This window comes from Erpetoichthys calabaricus, chromosome 8 (assembly GCF_900747795.2).
Source record: "Erpetoichthys calabaricus chromosome 8, fErpCal1.3, whole genome shotgun sequence".
In the NCBI taxonomy this organism is placed as follows: Eukaryota; Metazoa; Chordata; class Cladistia; order Polypteriformes; family Polypteridae; genus Erpetoichthys; species Erpetoichthys calabaricus.
The window spans coordinates 22117192-22133710 of record NC_041401.2 but is presented as its reverse complement, the minus strand read 5'-3'; the positions used below and the strand labels follow the sequence as shown (position 1 = coordinate 22133710).

At 38.4% G+C, this 16519-nt stretch overlaps 1 protein-coding gene across 3 annotated transcripts in view; it reads left to right on the top strand.

Moving 5' to 3' along the window:
• Positions 1-16519, top strand: part of col28a2a (collagen, type XXVIII, alpha 2a) — a 172781-nt gene that overhangs the window by 57200 nt on the left and 99062 nt on the right. For all 3 annotated transcript variants that reach the window (XM_051930610.1, XM_051930611.1, XM_051930609.1), the window contains exons 7-12: positions 4758-4802; positions 7642-7668; positions 7939-7983; positions 8940-8984; positions 10961-11014; positions 13142-13210. In XM_051930610.1, coding sequence (XP_051786570.1) covers positions 4758-4802; positions 7642-7668; positions 7939-7983; positions 8940-8984; positions 10961-11014; positions 13142-13210 — 285 coding nt within the window. The remainder of the gene's footprint in view (positions 1-4757; positions 4803-7641; positions 7669-7938; positions 7984-8939; positions 8985-10960; positions 11015-13141; positions 13211-16519) is intronic.

Genomic DNA, 16519 nt, shown 5'->3' with positions numbered 1-16519 from the left:
AGTGCAGTATGAATGGAACAATTGGAAGAAGGTATCAGGAGTATTGTGTGATCAAAGAATTAAGGCGAAGTTTAAACATGAGGGTGTTAAGACAGTGGTAAGACAATGCAATGATGTATGGAGCCGAGATATCAACAGTAAAGGGAGCACAGGAGAAGAAGTTAGATGTGACAGAAATGGCAACATTACGATAGATGTGTGAAGTTAATATAAACAGGACAGAATAAGAAGTGAGACCACGAGAGGTACAACAAAAGTGGGAGAGAAATCTAAGAAAGTGCAATAGTACTAGGGTGTTGTACCGTGTTAGCCATTATGGATGTAGTGAGAAGTAAAGCAAGATGACACCTTTTATTGGCTAACTAGAAAGATTATAATATGCAAGCTCTCGAGGCAACTCGGGCCCCTTCTTCAGGCAAGATGCAATTTTCCATGTAATGTTATATCTCGCCTGAAGAAGGGGCCTGAGTTGCCTCGAGAGCTTGCATATTATAATCTTTCTAGCTAGCCAATAAAAAGTGTCATCTTGCTTGACTTCTCACTAAGAAAGTACAGTAGTAGTTTGAAGTGGTATGAACATGTCATGGGGAGGGACAATGAATATGTGAACAAAAGAGTGACCTGAATGGAAGGAAGTACAGGAATGGATAAGGGATGAATAAAGTAAAAGAAGATCTGAAGGAAAAGATTTGGACTGGGGAGGAGGCGGCGCAGAACCGAGCTGTGTGGAGAAAGAAGATCGAGCATACCAGCTCCACATAGACATGGGAACAGATGAAGAGGAGGAAGAAGAAGACTAACTGCTCAGCCCTTAGCTAGTACCTGACTTTCAAATGACACACTATTAATATCTCTCTCACTCTCTATCTAACCTAATACAGGATGATCTGATGTCCCTTACATAGGCCTGTTTGTCATAGATTAACATATTATCAGCTTTATGCTAAATACAGTATACTCCTGTATATTCACACACTATAAAGCCTTTGCCTAATAAAACATTGACAGCATTCCCATGATTACATTGCAGAGAAGCATGGAGTGCCTAAAAAGTTCTCTTTGTTGCATACTGTACATTCAGTGGCATAGCTAGGGGAGGGCGGAGGGGCCGGTCATATTTTTGGGGGCAGTATTACTGGCCAAAAGGCTCAGTACAATTCGTGTGTAAGCAGCAGGGTTTGGAAAAATATCACTCGTAATTGAAAAAAGTAAAATTCTCTGATTTTTATCCACAAATGCTTCAAAAATAATTTTCAGACTGTCCTTTTGTGACGGCATCAGACACCGCAGTTGAACTTTATGAGGCAATAACAAAAATAAACAAACATTACACCGATAATAATTTCTAGGAAGTTAAACAACTAATTTATAATTTATAATTTCGTTTCGTTATCAATCCAATTGCGGTCTTGCTCTGCACAGAAAACATCGCCACCTATCACTTGTACACTACACCGGCTCTGGTTTTCACAGCGTAATTACTTTAAACTAATAATTAGAACACGGCTTATCAGTGTGTCTATACTATATTCTTATCTAGTTGATGCTTATAATTATATGTGAAAAATTATTGCTGTTTTTCTATATATGAATAAATCTATACAAAATTTATCTTAATTTTTCTATATACATCATTTTAATTTTCTATTTAAATGTGTTAACATATTAAGACATGTTGTAGGGCGGCAAATTGAAGCACCGCCCCGCCAGAGTGGCACAAACTCGAGCTACGTCATTGTGTTGTGACAATGCGGGTTCAGCTCCGTGCTCCCATCTGCAGTTAGGGAGCCCTTGAACCCAACACCATCGGTAATGTTACCAATGAGCTAGACAGTGAGGCAATAACAATGGAGCAAGGGGATGGTTCAAAAGTGCAGAGTGCTTTTATTTAAAATAAATCAAAACAAAAGTGCAGCAGTGCTTCCAAAGTTCAATAAATAATCCATTAAAACAATGATAATCGTGGAGGTTAAACACCATAGAAAAATCTAAAAACCACGAGTTAAAATAACACAGGAAGCAATCCTTTAAAAACACTAAGCCCGGTGTCTTCCTTTACCATGACGGCTCCCCTGCTACACCCATCTGGGCTGCTCTACAGGAGAGTCGCCTACCTACAGGAACAGCTGCCCTTCAATCTGGTCCGGTAGCCCTCCGATCCTTGGCTACGTCAGGTTCCCAACCGGACCAAGACTTGGGTTTTTTCCCCAACGGCCAAGACGCTCATGCTGAGGATCAACTAGCCCAAAGCCTCATCTGACTCCCGCTCCTATCGACGGTCAGTCGACTCCTCCACTGGTCACTCCAGTTCCTAAATCGCTCAGCTGGAGCAACCGCTTTCTCAGCCCCACAGAGTGTCGGCCAAACACTCCCCTCGTGGGTTCTCTTCCCAGTTGCCTGCCTTCTCCAACTCGAGCCTGCTCTTGCTCGCCCGTTCGCTCGCACCGGGGCTCTGGCTCTCTCTTGCTTCTTGCTTCTTGCAGCAACCTCCCATTCTCTTTCCTTTCTTGTTCTTTTCTTTTTTCATCCTCCCCTCTTAGCCGACTCGCGCTTCTGTTTATTGAGAGGCCATAGCAGCTGCAGCACATTAGCAGTCCCAGGAACAATCACGGATGTGGGCAGTCTCTCACCTGTGTACTTAGGTGAGAAAGGCCCACACTGCAGATCGCCCTGAGACCCGCTACAGCCACCAGGCCACCGCACCCCCCGCTAAGTCGCGAGCGCGGTGATTATTGATTTAAAAACTACTGGCCTTTGCTGGGTGAGCTGTGGATCCATAACACCACATGTGTACATTTCTTATAGTTAAGTATTTCTGGAGTCTGAGAAACCTCTTTATATAAGTGTGTGAAAAGCTGATTAACATTAGTCAAGATGCAGACTCACTGCCCCAAGATCTGTGACTTGACTCTTACGCTGCCTTTGGACGTACAGATAACTTTGACAGGTGTTATTCTGGCTTCAAGGCACAACAAATGATAATGAGCATTACAATATGATAATAAATAATATCAGACCAAAGGGAGAGAAAATATCCATCGTGAAAAGGAAACTACTTGCTTGAAAACCAAAACATGCTTTCATAGCCAGTAATGAATCTACGATGAAACTAATGAAGCTAATCCCCGAGGGGCCCTAGAAGTGACTTTAGTCCACATTGCTTAAACATGTTGTGTGTCTACTGTATGAGAAGGTTTTTTTTTTAAATAATAATAATATTAACAATATGCTATAGTGTAATTCAGTACAGCAGTTTTAATCAAAATCTGAGATGTAGTGTTTAGATTTTCAAAATATTTGTCATGGAGCAGCACCTTTAAAGAAGATAACAGTGGTTACCCAGACCTTTTTGCTGGTTGCAAAGGGGCTCCCATAACAGTTTAAGCTTCGGGGTCCACACTGTGAGCGCCTCTGGGTGAACTGCCTCTTTATCACTGATTGCCAGAAGATCACAATGTCTTAAAAAGCCTCCTTATGGCAAGCTGAATTAATATTTAGAGACATGAATTCAATTCAAAATGAATTTCAGATATCTTAAAATGTCATTTACTTTTTAAGACATATGAAACTCACTTTGAGATATCTTAAAATAATTTCCTTTACATTTTAAGATATCTGCAATGCTTTTTGAGATGTCTCTAATGGATTTCAAGACATCTCAAATACATTTTCAAATATCTCAAAACAACCGTGCCTACACTTCAAGATACTGTATCTTCAAATGAATTTTCAGATATCTTAAATTGACCTGTCATCCATTTTAAGGTATCTCAAACGCATTTCAAGATATCTCAAAATCATTTCCTGTAAAAATGCCTATTCTTTCAAAGGGACTTCCTGCTTATTATAAGATATCTTAAAATGTATTTGAGATATCTTTCAATGAGCAGGAAGTGATGTTGAGATATCTGAAAATGTATTTGGGATATCTAAAAATGGACAGGAAGCTGTTTTGAGATATCTGGAAATGTATTTCATATATCTTAAATTGTATTGTAGATATCTGAAAATGCTTTTGAGATATCTTGAAATAATTAAGTGTCTTTTTAAAGATATCATAAAATGTATTTTAGGTATCTTGAAATATAGCTTGAGATATCTAGAAATATATTGTAAAATATCTGAAATGGAGACCCATTTTAAGATATCATGAAATGAATTTTACATATCTAAAAATGTATTTTAGATATCTCAAACAGCAGTGAATTTTAAGTTATCTTAAATGCTTTTTTAAGATATCTTAACTATATTTCAAGATATCCTAAAATAACTTCCCACTTATTTTAACATTTCTCAAATTCATTTTGAGGTATCTGAAATGCATTTTCAGATATCTCAACATAACTTCCTGTGCATTTTAAGATATCTTGAATACATTTTGAGATATATTAAAATAAACAGGAAGTCCCATTGAAAGAACAGGACATTTTACAGGAAATGATTTCGAGATATCTCAAAATGTATTTGATATATCTTGAAATGCACAGGAACTTATTTTGAGATATCTCAAATTGCATTTCAGATATCTCAAAATGTACAGCATATCATTTCAAGATATCTTGAAATCTATTTGAGATATCATAAAATGCTTTTTTAGATATCTTAAAATAGATGTATTTTTAGATATCTGTAATTCAATTTGAGATACAGTATCTAAAATACATTTCCAGATATCATAAAATTCATTTTGAGATATCTCTAAAAGTTAATTCGGCTTGCCATAGCTCCTAATAAATTTTCTGTGTTTTTCATTGCAGGGTGAATCAGGACTGAGTGGTCTTCCAGGAAGAGAAGGATCCGAGGTAAATAGCATGCACATTAGCATTACTCCTTAAAAAATAAAAGCAAAACAAAAAAAGATTATTTTTAATGTGTTAAATGGGACAGAGTAAGTAATATCTCATATTTGTGCATTACAGGCAAAATTTCATTTTTTAATATTGTTTATATAGTTAAAACAGCCTGTTTAGCACTATTTAGTGTTATATAATGCATTGAAAAATGTTCTATTTTATAATGGAATTGTATATAAGTATTGTAATCTGATTGTGAAATGTATTTAGATGACCTACACTACAAACAATATCAGTTTCTTAAGCATGTCTGCTGAAGGTACATTAGAAAGAAATCGATATTTGTCCAGTCTTTGCCATGCATTTACTACAAGGTTGTGGTCACCCTCAGTTGTTAAAGACAGAGGCTTAATTGAAGCCATGGAAGGAGGGAAAGTGGAAAGCCATGACCTCTATAGATTTTAAGAATTGTCGACAGACTCCTGTAAAAGGGCACCAGGAAAGAAAAGAAGGGTTGGGGCACCGACAGGTGATTTCCGTGTAAAAGAGTAATGTGTAGTGCAATGGTAGGAAATAGCAATGTAATGATACATCAGGCACGACGTTTTCCTTGGTTAAGGGTTGCTCTCCAGAAACATCTGTCCACTCTGAGACTGGCATGGATTCCCAGAGTCAGGTGATTTATACGCAGAAGAGGCGGGGCGACTGTTATCCCGGGCGGAAGTGACATCATTGGCCCTCCGGATAGTTCTTGTCCATTCTAAAGCAAACAGCAGTTGTGTTAGTGTTGGTGTTACAGTCACATTTTTCCCTGTAATTTTAATCAAACTCATGCCCATGACACATGTCCTAAAATTTCATGTCGGATTCCCTTTACTAGTAAAATGTTGAGTGACACATCCACCCCATGTTTCATGAATTTGTCCATAACTGTAAATAGCAAAACCAGCTTTGGAGATGAAATGAAGAATGGATCTCTACAATCCCGTTTGGTGAATGTGATGGGAGGATTATGCTCGCCTTCTTGCTTCACAGCCATTGGTAAGGCTTCTGTGAGCAAAGGTATTGCATTATATGCTGGTGTTAAAGTGCCGGCTGGAGTATGTGATTAACATGAATTATGACAAAGGCCTGAGGCCGAGTCTGTCATGCATGATGTGAGGGCCCATTAAAAAGACCAGGAGAAATAACTTACACTAGCTGATAGAGATCAACACCTGATTCATTGCGCATGTAATTAAACTCACTGAGAACAATAAAACAAGTTAAAAAATATCAGGAATAATATGATTTCAGACATTCTTATGTCTGTACTTGTGAAAACCTTTTTCAAACATCAGTATTTTTAGCCATGCAACGGGTAACACCTCAGCACCACACTGAACAGTGTAAGGTTTTTTACGGTACCTGGAGTGCAAATCTTGCCACCAACTCCCGAGATTTTCTTGCAAGTTGGAGGACCTTTGAAGTATAAAAAAAAATGGTGTTTTGTTTAATACAGTATATACATTAATTTACTGGAAGATCCCAAAAAAATGCATAATGAGAAATGGGCATAATGTTTATCTTAACAACTAAGACAGCAAGAAATGTAAGCTAAAAGAATGCAACTGTACAAAAGAATATAATCAATAATTAGTTCCTTTCACCAGATCTAAATAAAGCAATGTGTAGTTTAGGTCAAAATAAATCAAAAGCACTTTTAATTTATGACTCTTCAAAGCAACCTGAGACAATAAGAGAGTCCTAAAGAGGCTACATAGTAAGTGCCCAAATTGCAGATGCATCAGTCAGAAAAAACGCAAATAGGATTTCTTGTTTTAAGGCCAACATTCTCAAAAACATTAAGAGCACATGCCAAATATGACCAATGTGCATCAGCAAAAGAGAAAGAGCGGCTGCAAGTCAAGGCTTATCAACTTCTCAGTAGAGTTACTAAATGCCAGAGTACCTTTTAGCCCACAGAGTGTGACCACAGAACTGAATTGAATTAGGACATTTGTGACAAAGAGCAAGAGAGGTTGGGAAGCAAGCACTGATACAGCAAGTTACCACACTCACCACATGACAAACCACCTCTTGAGCCCAGTAGCAATGCAATGGATGACACCTCAACACCACACTGTCTTGAATAGGATGGAACAGTCTGAGGTTTTTTCTGGTAGCTGGAGTGCCAATCCTACCACCAACCCCCAAGTTCTTCCTGCAAGTTGGAGGACGTGCTTGCAGGGCTGGGTGCACATCAATGTCATGCCCTGGATGGAGTATTTGCAGGTTAAGGGCCTTGCTCAAGGGTCCCAAATGATGGAATAATTTTTGGTATTTACGGGATTCAAACCAGCAACCTTCCGATCGCCGGCACAGATCCCTAGCCTCAGAGCCACCACACCGCCCAATTTGCGACACAGTCTCAGCAAAAACTGTATGTCATGAGCTTCACAAAGTTGGATTTTAGGACCGGTCTCGTATTAAAGTTCAACAAAAAAAAGATGCGTAACTTGGAGCACCCATAAGAAATTGAAAAATGAATAAAAGCCAAGTAGTCATTCATCTTAGTTCCTGCATCTAGACAGTCTTGGGTTTAACAGAAAAAGCAAAGAAAGTACATCTTCAATCCATCTGTGGCAAATGGACATTTATTATTTTATTGAGCTTTCTTGTTGAAGGATGAGTAAAAACAATGAATACAGTATTTTCATTGAATTAAGTATAGACATTTGTGGGAGTTTATCGTGTTGCTGTCATTGCAAATTTCATTCTAATAAAAAGATGTTGCTATGTATAGATTGCTCTTTTTCATTAAAATTTTAAAAAATGATAATTGATTGTTATTTTTATTTAATTATAGGGAAAGCCGGGTTACAAAGGAGAAAAGGTGAGTTGTATGCTTCTGCTGTACACTTCTATTAACAGCCTCATTCTCCATCCATGAATTGGTACACAACCTGTTGTACTTTTCTGTTCTTTAAGTTGTTATCATTTGTAATTGATAATGAGAAGATGTACCGTATATTCGAAAGTTCATCATTAGCTGTTAAATTAAACAAAGAGCAACAACACACAATGTGTTCTACCCTGAGTATTAAACATAACATACAGTGTTTATACAAACTGCGTCCCCCTCATTATGTTTTACTCTTTCTAGGGTGAAAGGGGAGAATGTGGCACTCCTGGAATCAAAGGTGACAGGGTACGTATTATTTGTATAATTTTCGTTTCAGCTATTTTTGACATGAATCATTTCTTTTGCTTTATAATGTGTAAGAAAAACAAAAAAAACAAGGAAAAGGTTATGGGTATCCACCCTGTATACAACAAATGGCCACAAACTAACAATAACTAAACTAAACTATACTAAAAGACTTGTTCTGAGATTGTAGCTGAATACATGGCTAATTATGCATGTAAATTAACTATGCCTGCACACAGGGATCAGTGTTATGTATCCAGTTGCAGTACTCATGATATTTTCATTATAGTCAACTAATTTACCTCTCAAGTAAAAATTCAAAAAAAAAAGTTGTTTTTTTTTAAACGCATACAGGGTGGAAGGCTGGAGTACTGATCGGGAATGCATCACTGCACACCTGAAGCAGTTCCACAAGAATCCTACAGTACACACACATTGAAAGTTATGCATATGGCTGCTACAGCTTTGTAATATCACATTGACCTCACAAAGCATCATGAGGCTCTGGGAAAAACAAACAATCAATCAAACAAGATTGCTGGAGAATACAAAATATTCAACTCAAAAAGCATTTTGGTGAATTTCGCCAATCAACACTAATGACAAGTATTCATCCATCTCCATTTGGCTTACAAGCAGAAACATTTTGAGTACTGCCTCTTCTTTTTTACATCTTCAACCAGAGAGTAGACCAGCTATTGTAACCATATTTTTGAATGCATGCGGTATATGTGTGTACATTCAGAGACCTCTATAAGCCAATTAAGGATCCCAGCAAGCCTCTCTTGACAGCACTGGGCACAATGCAGTAAACGGCCTGACAAAGGTTGTACAATGAAGTCTAAACAGGCAACTCAATGGCTTCCCTCATCAAATATTCTATTATGTATACTGTAAAGATGGTTTATTTTATTAATTGGCCTCACATTTGATTTTATGTCTATTGCTTCTTTTAGGGTCCTGAAGGGCCATCTGGTGGAAGAGGAGTAAGAGGTCTGCAGGTAACCAAAACAATTATTCCTTTCTAAGTATTCGTTGTTTACTTGATGTGGCTTAATAATGCGAGGGTCCAATCTCAAACTCATCCAAACTAATATACATTAGTAAATGCTTTAATGGACTGGCTCCCCGACTGGGATAAGGGATGAGACCTGTCCCTGCTGGGAGGTCATATTGGACAGACATTATAGATGGGGGGATAACTCAGCTGGGTGGTTCTCGATTACGATCCCAGTCGAGGTAAAATATTAATTGATGGACTGAGGGAGACTGTTTGTCCAGAACAGTTCATTCCCCAGTACAATAGATGGCAGTGCTCCTCTGGCAAGGTCCCAGTATTAACACCCACATGGAAATATATGGTATTTGCAGTCCAGAAGGACAGTCCTGTGTGTATCCTTGGGTGCTGCCAGTGGGTGCCACCGGTAGAAGACTTCCCTGTTTTCTGAGGATTCCCCATGACCCAGTAGTGCTTACGCAGTACAATGTTATTACACTAGAAGTGCTCCTGGATAAAAAATTAAAAGAGGCCACTGTACCTTCAAGGGGGAACAGAGTCTGGAGGAGGAGGACAAGGGTTGCCTAGGAGGTGTGAAGGAGATTGTAATTGTGAGGAATTTTGGGTATCTATTGAGAAGATAACACCTGAAAAGGTACTGTCTGTTAATAAAAATCACTTGATTTGAACCCGTCTGTCAGGGGTTTTGGGTTTGCAATTCTGACCACTGCTGGCTACAGTGTACATCGATCACTTAAAAATAAACGTCTAACTTTCCATGTCTAGTGCTATCTTCTGACATTGGTAAGAATCCTAAAAGCAGACCAAAAAATGGCAAACAACGTAGCCATCTGGGCCATTTGCGTCTGATGTATTCACACCCAAATCAGGCCACAGTTCTTTTCACCACAGATCTCTCGCATCTTCTTTGCATTAAGTTTGCGTTTAAGCGACAAGAGTTTGAGAGTGAACTACGAGATAAAAGATTAAACAGATAAAGATCAAAATCAGGAGAAAACACGACTGTCAAGAGCAAAATGAGAGACACAACTTGTGGTCAAAATTTCTGTTGTGGTCTCTTGAAAAAGAGCGATTTGAAAAGGAGTTTTGTATCCGCAACTCAGATTAGGAAGTGAAATCCTGGATGACCTTTTATCCCGTCACATTATTATCTGAAGGTCACCCCCTAACAACAGGAATCCAAAACAGCAGCAACTAAGAAAATCAAAAATTGAAAACAAAATGGTCAAAAAAATCTTAGAGCTCTTAACGTGATGGGAATTTTTAAAAATAATTGTCAGATTCATATTTAGAGACCCCCAGAAAACCCTAGAAGTATTGTCAGATCTGAGAAACCCATGGAGAAAAACATATAATAATAGAAAAAATTATATAAGCAATATAGACTTGCTTGTATCGAATGTTATTTGATTTTAATAAAGTCAATAAAATGTTAAAAAAAAAATTTCTCCACACCCACAACACACATTTATATATTTAACAAAGGTGTTTCAGAAAATGTTTAAGCCATTTAAATAAGTACAGGTTAGTGTCAGTCGAATGATGTTAACAAGGGCACCATTACTCTTTAAATCCCCACCCCTACTCTGAGTACATCCCTCAAGAGGTGTTGGATTGGTCAATAAATGTGACACTCAACAAGTCATCTAATTGTCCCCGCCCACATTTAAGGCAGATTTGCTCATGGCTCTCTCTGGATGAATCAGACTAGCAGATGGATAGCCAGTTAGTGATCTGAACCTTTGCACATTTTTCAGGACACCGACTTTTGGATTTTGTTTTCATTTTGTTATTAGAATTTTGGCCTTGTCAGGTTTTAATCCTCTGATTACCTCAGTTTTTTTTTTGCCCTATTAGCCTGTTCACTTCCTGATTGATTAGCTCTGCTCCTTGTCCATCGTTTTGCTGATGACTGTGCCTTATTGTTATAATAGAAGAATTTTTTTTTCTTTTTTGCAGGGACCCCCAGGTCAAGTTGGAGATTCTGGTCCTGAAGGACAACAGGGAAAGAAGGTATGTTAAGCAAAATCATGCCTCTAACTTTGATTTCTTGGAGTGTACTATGAAAACCTAATAAACTTACTGTAACCTCATGTAGTTCTGTTTAAGGTATGAAAACCGTGACATGAATAGTCCTTCATTTTCAAACTGTTGCTAAAGTTGATGCTGCCTTTATTGCACTTGCCTCTCAAGCAATGTTACATGTTGTCAAAAGAGCTTATGTATTTATTGTATATAGAAAATAATGGCTTTCATTAATAATTGAAAATCAAGGTATGATTATAAGAAGAAACACAAAACTGAAAGTTAACAAATGCTAAAATAAATCGGGCCTGACTTTACAGCGTGTTCTAGGCCTTGGGTTGGGTGGAGATTGTGCAGCTTGATTAAGAGCCAAATGAATGACATTGAGGAGAAAGTTATTAACATCCCCTTGAATACTTAAGCTTTGGTGTACCTCTTAATAGGGTCATTTTTGTTTAGAGATTTTGCAATATAACTATTTTATTTTCTTTGAGTTTTAAGTTGTTTTAAGCTTCTTGCATAGACAATGTTGTGTCAGCATAGACACCTATAACCTTTAAAGGAATAGTCCATCCAAATATGAAATTTTTAATATGTTACTTACTCCATGTAGTTTATAGTAATGGTAGAAAAACATTTTTTAAAACTAATGTTTTCATTCAGATTGGAAAGTGTAAAATGATGTACACGACACTGTAAAATGGTTTGGGGCAGCCACCCCATATATTTGAGAATTGACTGTAAAAAAGGCGAAGGTTTGAGCAATGGTCTTTACAGGCATTGGTCCAAAACAGAACTGAGGTGACAGACAATACATGGAGGTTTTAAAGCTGCACAGGGGAAATGACGTCATCTGGACAGGAACCAGAAATTATGTCATCGGGCCCAGAACCGGAAGTGACGTCATTGGCCCCAGAACTGGAAGTGGCATTATCAGGCCCAGAACCGAAAGTGGTGTCATCAGGCCCAGAACTGGAAGTGGCATTATAGGTCCCAGGTGGAATTTCCCATGGTTGGTCTGCAGAGAAAAAAGAGAAAGGATCAGTGCCCTCTGCCACCCCCTGGTCCGGCATGGAATTATCCTCTTTTGAGCCCTTTAGCAGACTCCTATGCTCACATGTGTGGCAAGAGAAAATAGTTTATGATAGAATAGGAGTCTAAGGTGAAAAATGTTCTACACTGGCAAACAATGTAAAGAACACCCATTGATGTTGTATAATCCACAAGTCAGCTATCCATTCACATGCTCAAAATATGAAACACGCAAGCTTTTTTTGCTAAAATATTATTAGATAAACACTTCCAGGATTATCAGTGCACAGCATAAACAGGAAGTCTAAAGACTCATGGGAAGAATTTTTTGAATGGAAGATTTGACTCTTGACCAGTGAATGAAGAGGAGAGGAGGGTCTTCAAATCAAAAAGTCATCTCCATGAGGTCTGGGGTTTTTTGTTGACAATGTGCACTAATAATTCTTGAAGCATTTATTTAACAATATTTTAGCACATAAGCCTGTGTGTTGGACGTTTTGAACATGACATGTGGATTATGCTGCACAAGTAACATGAATTTTTTTTTCTTGGATGTTTTTCACATTCTTTACCATTGTACTTTATTGGTCCGTTTTGGCTTCAATTATATTATTAAACTTTTTTCTCTCCATTTTGCATGAAAAAAATGAGATTGAAAGTCTTTCTGGGCTATCACTACAAACAGCATGGGGTATGTAACATGTAAAAAAAATATTGCTGTTGGGTGGAGTGCTCTTTTAAAAGGGTGCAAATGTAGCTGCTGAGTCACTCACCTTGTATTTCCAGTATGATAAATGATCCTTTTGCCTGCATGTAGTACTTTGCACTTGTCTGTACTATCGGCATTTCCAACTGTTTCCCCAGGTCTTTTTTTTTTAGTTGTGTTTATAATTTTTCCAATTTTGGTGTCATCTGTGATTTTGACACGTTTCCTGCCTAATTCAGGTTCTGTGTCTGAAGAAAAGTATAAATTAGTCACACTAATTCTGAAGAGGTGCCAAGTTGAGTATTTCACCCACAAGCCTGCTGTATAAGATTAATCCAGAACATTCAGTAACAGTGAATCACTCCTTTCTGTTCTAGGGCGAAAGGGGTCCTTCTGGTGCACCCGGAATTCAAGGAGAGACAGGAATTGGACTTCATGGTCCCAAGGTACAGTAAAAGCTGCAGCTGTTATCTGTTTGTGCATGTGTGTGTGTGAAAGACAAAGTAACATGAGGCGTCTATAAAGCATAAGCTTCTATGATATAACCAGGAAAATGATCGTTGCTTAGCAACATAATCTAGAATGGCTTTAATTTTCGTATGTAAGTGTTTTCAGTGAGATTTCTAATCATTCTGGAAGTTATAGCAGTATACTGTACCTGCTTTATGGATAAAGTGCAGAAACACCATTTTCTATGTGTGTTGGGCCCCTAACTGGTCACAGGGCACTAAGCATTAACTTATGGCAGAAACATTCCTGAGTATGTATAGATAGATAGATAGATAGATAGATAGATAGATAGATAGATAGATAGATAGATAGATAGATAGATAGATAGATAGATAGATAGATAGATAGATAGATAGATAGATAGATAGATAGATAGATAGATAGATAGATAGATAGATAGATAGATAGATAGATAGATAGATAGATAGATAGATAGATAGATAGATAGCCCAAGTTCCTGCAGTGGGAATACTACACAAGGTACTGAGTACTGAAAAGGCCCTGGTTCCTCTTATGGTGGAAAACTACCTATAGATCCAATCCTAATATAGCCTGTGGGTTGCTAAACAGCCCATTCACCCCCTTACCCTACCTTGAGAAGTTCTCCATGAAGGTCTTCATCTCTGTCTCTTATTAAAACATGAGAACAAGTTTGACCACAACAGGCCATTCAACCCAATAAAGTTCATCATTCCGATTCACCTAATTTTCCAATATAATCCCAACTGAAGTTCTTCAAGTCCCTAAAGTTCCCCTCCCTACTGCAGTACTTGATCATTTATTCCATACATGGTTCTCTGTGTGAAGGACTTGAATAGAGATAGAACTACGATCATCTCTTTCTCGCCCTCATAAGAGGATTAGAAGTTTGAAAAATGAGAGGAGACCATTCAGTGCATTAAGCTCGTTTGTTTAGCTAACAGCTAAGCTGTTCCACTGTCTCACTCAGATACTTCAGAATGGTAGTCAAGGTTTCTGCTTCAACTACATGACTTGGTAGTTTATTCCACATTCCCATAACTCTTTGGGTAAAGAAGTGCTTCCTGGCTTCAGTCTTAAATGCACTTCCCCTTAATTTCCACTGATATCCTCGAGTATTTGATTCACCCTTTACTTGAAAAAGTTCTGATGGATCTGCTTTATCAATGCCTGGATGACCTGGATTAGGACCCAATGCTGTCTCCTCTGCTCAAGACTAAACAGGTTTAAATCTTTGAATCTGCCACAGTAGTACCAGGATGCACCTGGTGGTCCTCCTCTGCACAGCTTCAAGTGCTGCTATGTCTTTCTTGTAGCGTGGTGACCAGAACTGCACACAGAACTCTAGACATGGCTTCACTATCACATTATATGTCTAAATATAATATCCCTTGATTCATACAGTCTTTATGATGTGACCAAACATTTTATTTGACATTTTAATCACTTCTGCGCATTGTTTAGTCCAGGAGTTGGAAGAGTTGGCCCTGGAGGGATGCAGTGGTTGCAGGTTTTTGTTCCAACTCAGTTTCTTAATGAGAAGTCAGTTATTGCTGATGAAGCCCTTAATGATCAAGTGACATTTTGATGCTTAGTGGTCTCGCTTGTTAAGATTCCCTACCCTTACTTGCTTATCTCAGTTTTAAACAGCTGCATTTCCCTGGCTCCTTATTAGCAATAAGATGCAAATGACAAAGGAGCCAGCAGTTCTCCAACTGACTTGTTTCCATTTACACCTGTGGGGATTCATCCTGCACTATTTGGTTTAATTTTTTTTTAAATTGTCTGTTTTAGCCTTCAGATTGTTTGGATGATATCCTTGGAAAGGAAAAAATCTATGATATTAAGAACTTAACATTACAGACTAACGAGCCATACAATTAAAGTCTGGAATTGGCAAGGATTAGTTTCTAATTAAGCAATTAGGTTGGAACGAAAACCTGCAGCTTCTGTGGCCCTCCGTGACCGACATTGCCCACCCCTGGTTTGGTTGATGGAAATGTAGTGCCAGCATAAACCCCTAAATCCTTTTCAGAGGTTGTTTCCTGTAGGACAGCATCTCCCACCTTCAATTTATGATTGACATTCACTCAGCCCTTTCAACTTTTCTACATTAAACTGCATTTTCCAAGTGTTTCCCCAGTTCTGAAGCTTATCCAAGTTTTTTTTGTTAATTATTTTTACTGCCTCCTCAATGTCTGCCATTTCTCCAGTTTTAGTGTCATTTGCATATTTCACAAGTTTAAAACAAGACTGGGTTCCTTCAGTACTGTGTCTCCAGAGAATCCTTGGGTACCACTGGTTTGACTTTGTGTTGCTCGTGGAGTCTCGAAGGAGGCACATGACCTGTATTGTGAGGGAGTGTTAGTTACGACACTACAGTCATGTGGCGCGATTCCCAGAGGGTGATCCAGCTTACAGAATCTTCATTGTTGAGGACCCGAGCAGCTGGACCACGCCAAGGAGACGTCCTCATAACACCTGGAGGGTGAGACAGGAACGCTTCTTTGCCTGAGGGGCTGCCAACCAGGATCCCGAGCTGTTTCGTCGTGTGGTGGATGCAGCAACTCCAACCTAACCATAACAGAGAGGTGATAACCTCACCCCACATAGAACATTCTTCTTTTGTCTATAGTCTTCATCTCCTGACGATTACCGAACTGAGAAACTCCAGAACTCTTTTTTTTGGGCTGAGCCGCAGCCATGTGCACTTTTGGTAGCACCTCTTACACACCTCAATGATTTGTTTCTTAGAAAATGAGAAGATCTCTGCTTCTACAGCAGAAATCGTCAGATAGATCCAGAATCCACACCCAACCCAAGTAAAGAATGGTTCTTCTTTTGGTCTAAAATGTCCCAACCCCTAATAACCTCACTGAAAGAAGTCTGCTAGAATCGCATTGTTGACTCCTTTGTACATTTTGAAAACTATTAAAATACACCAAGAACAGACTTGGTACCTTTTTTGTGGTAATGGAATCTTATATTAGTTCTGTGAGTTCTTTATGGAAAATGTCAGTGTTGAGCAACACCAAGTGAGGGTCACATTTCTATAGATTAGCAGGTGTATTGGAGGGGCTATAAATGGTGAAGACACTTGATTTTAAGGTGACTTCTGCTCCCACTCAGCATTCAATTTTAGTTATAAATCTCTTTGCCTAAAAGGTGAATATACAATATATACTTTACATTTATATAAAATACTAAGGAATGCTTGATTATTTGATTGCATAATAAAGCACTTGAAGAAATATAAGTTGTGCTGG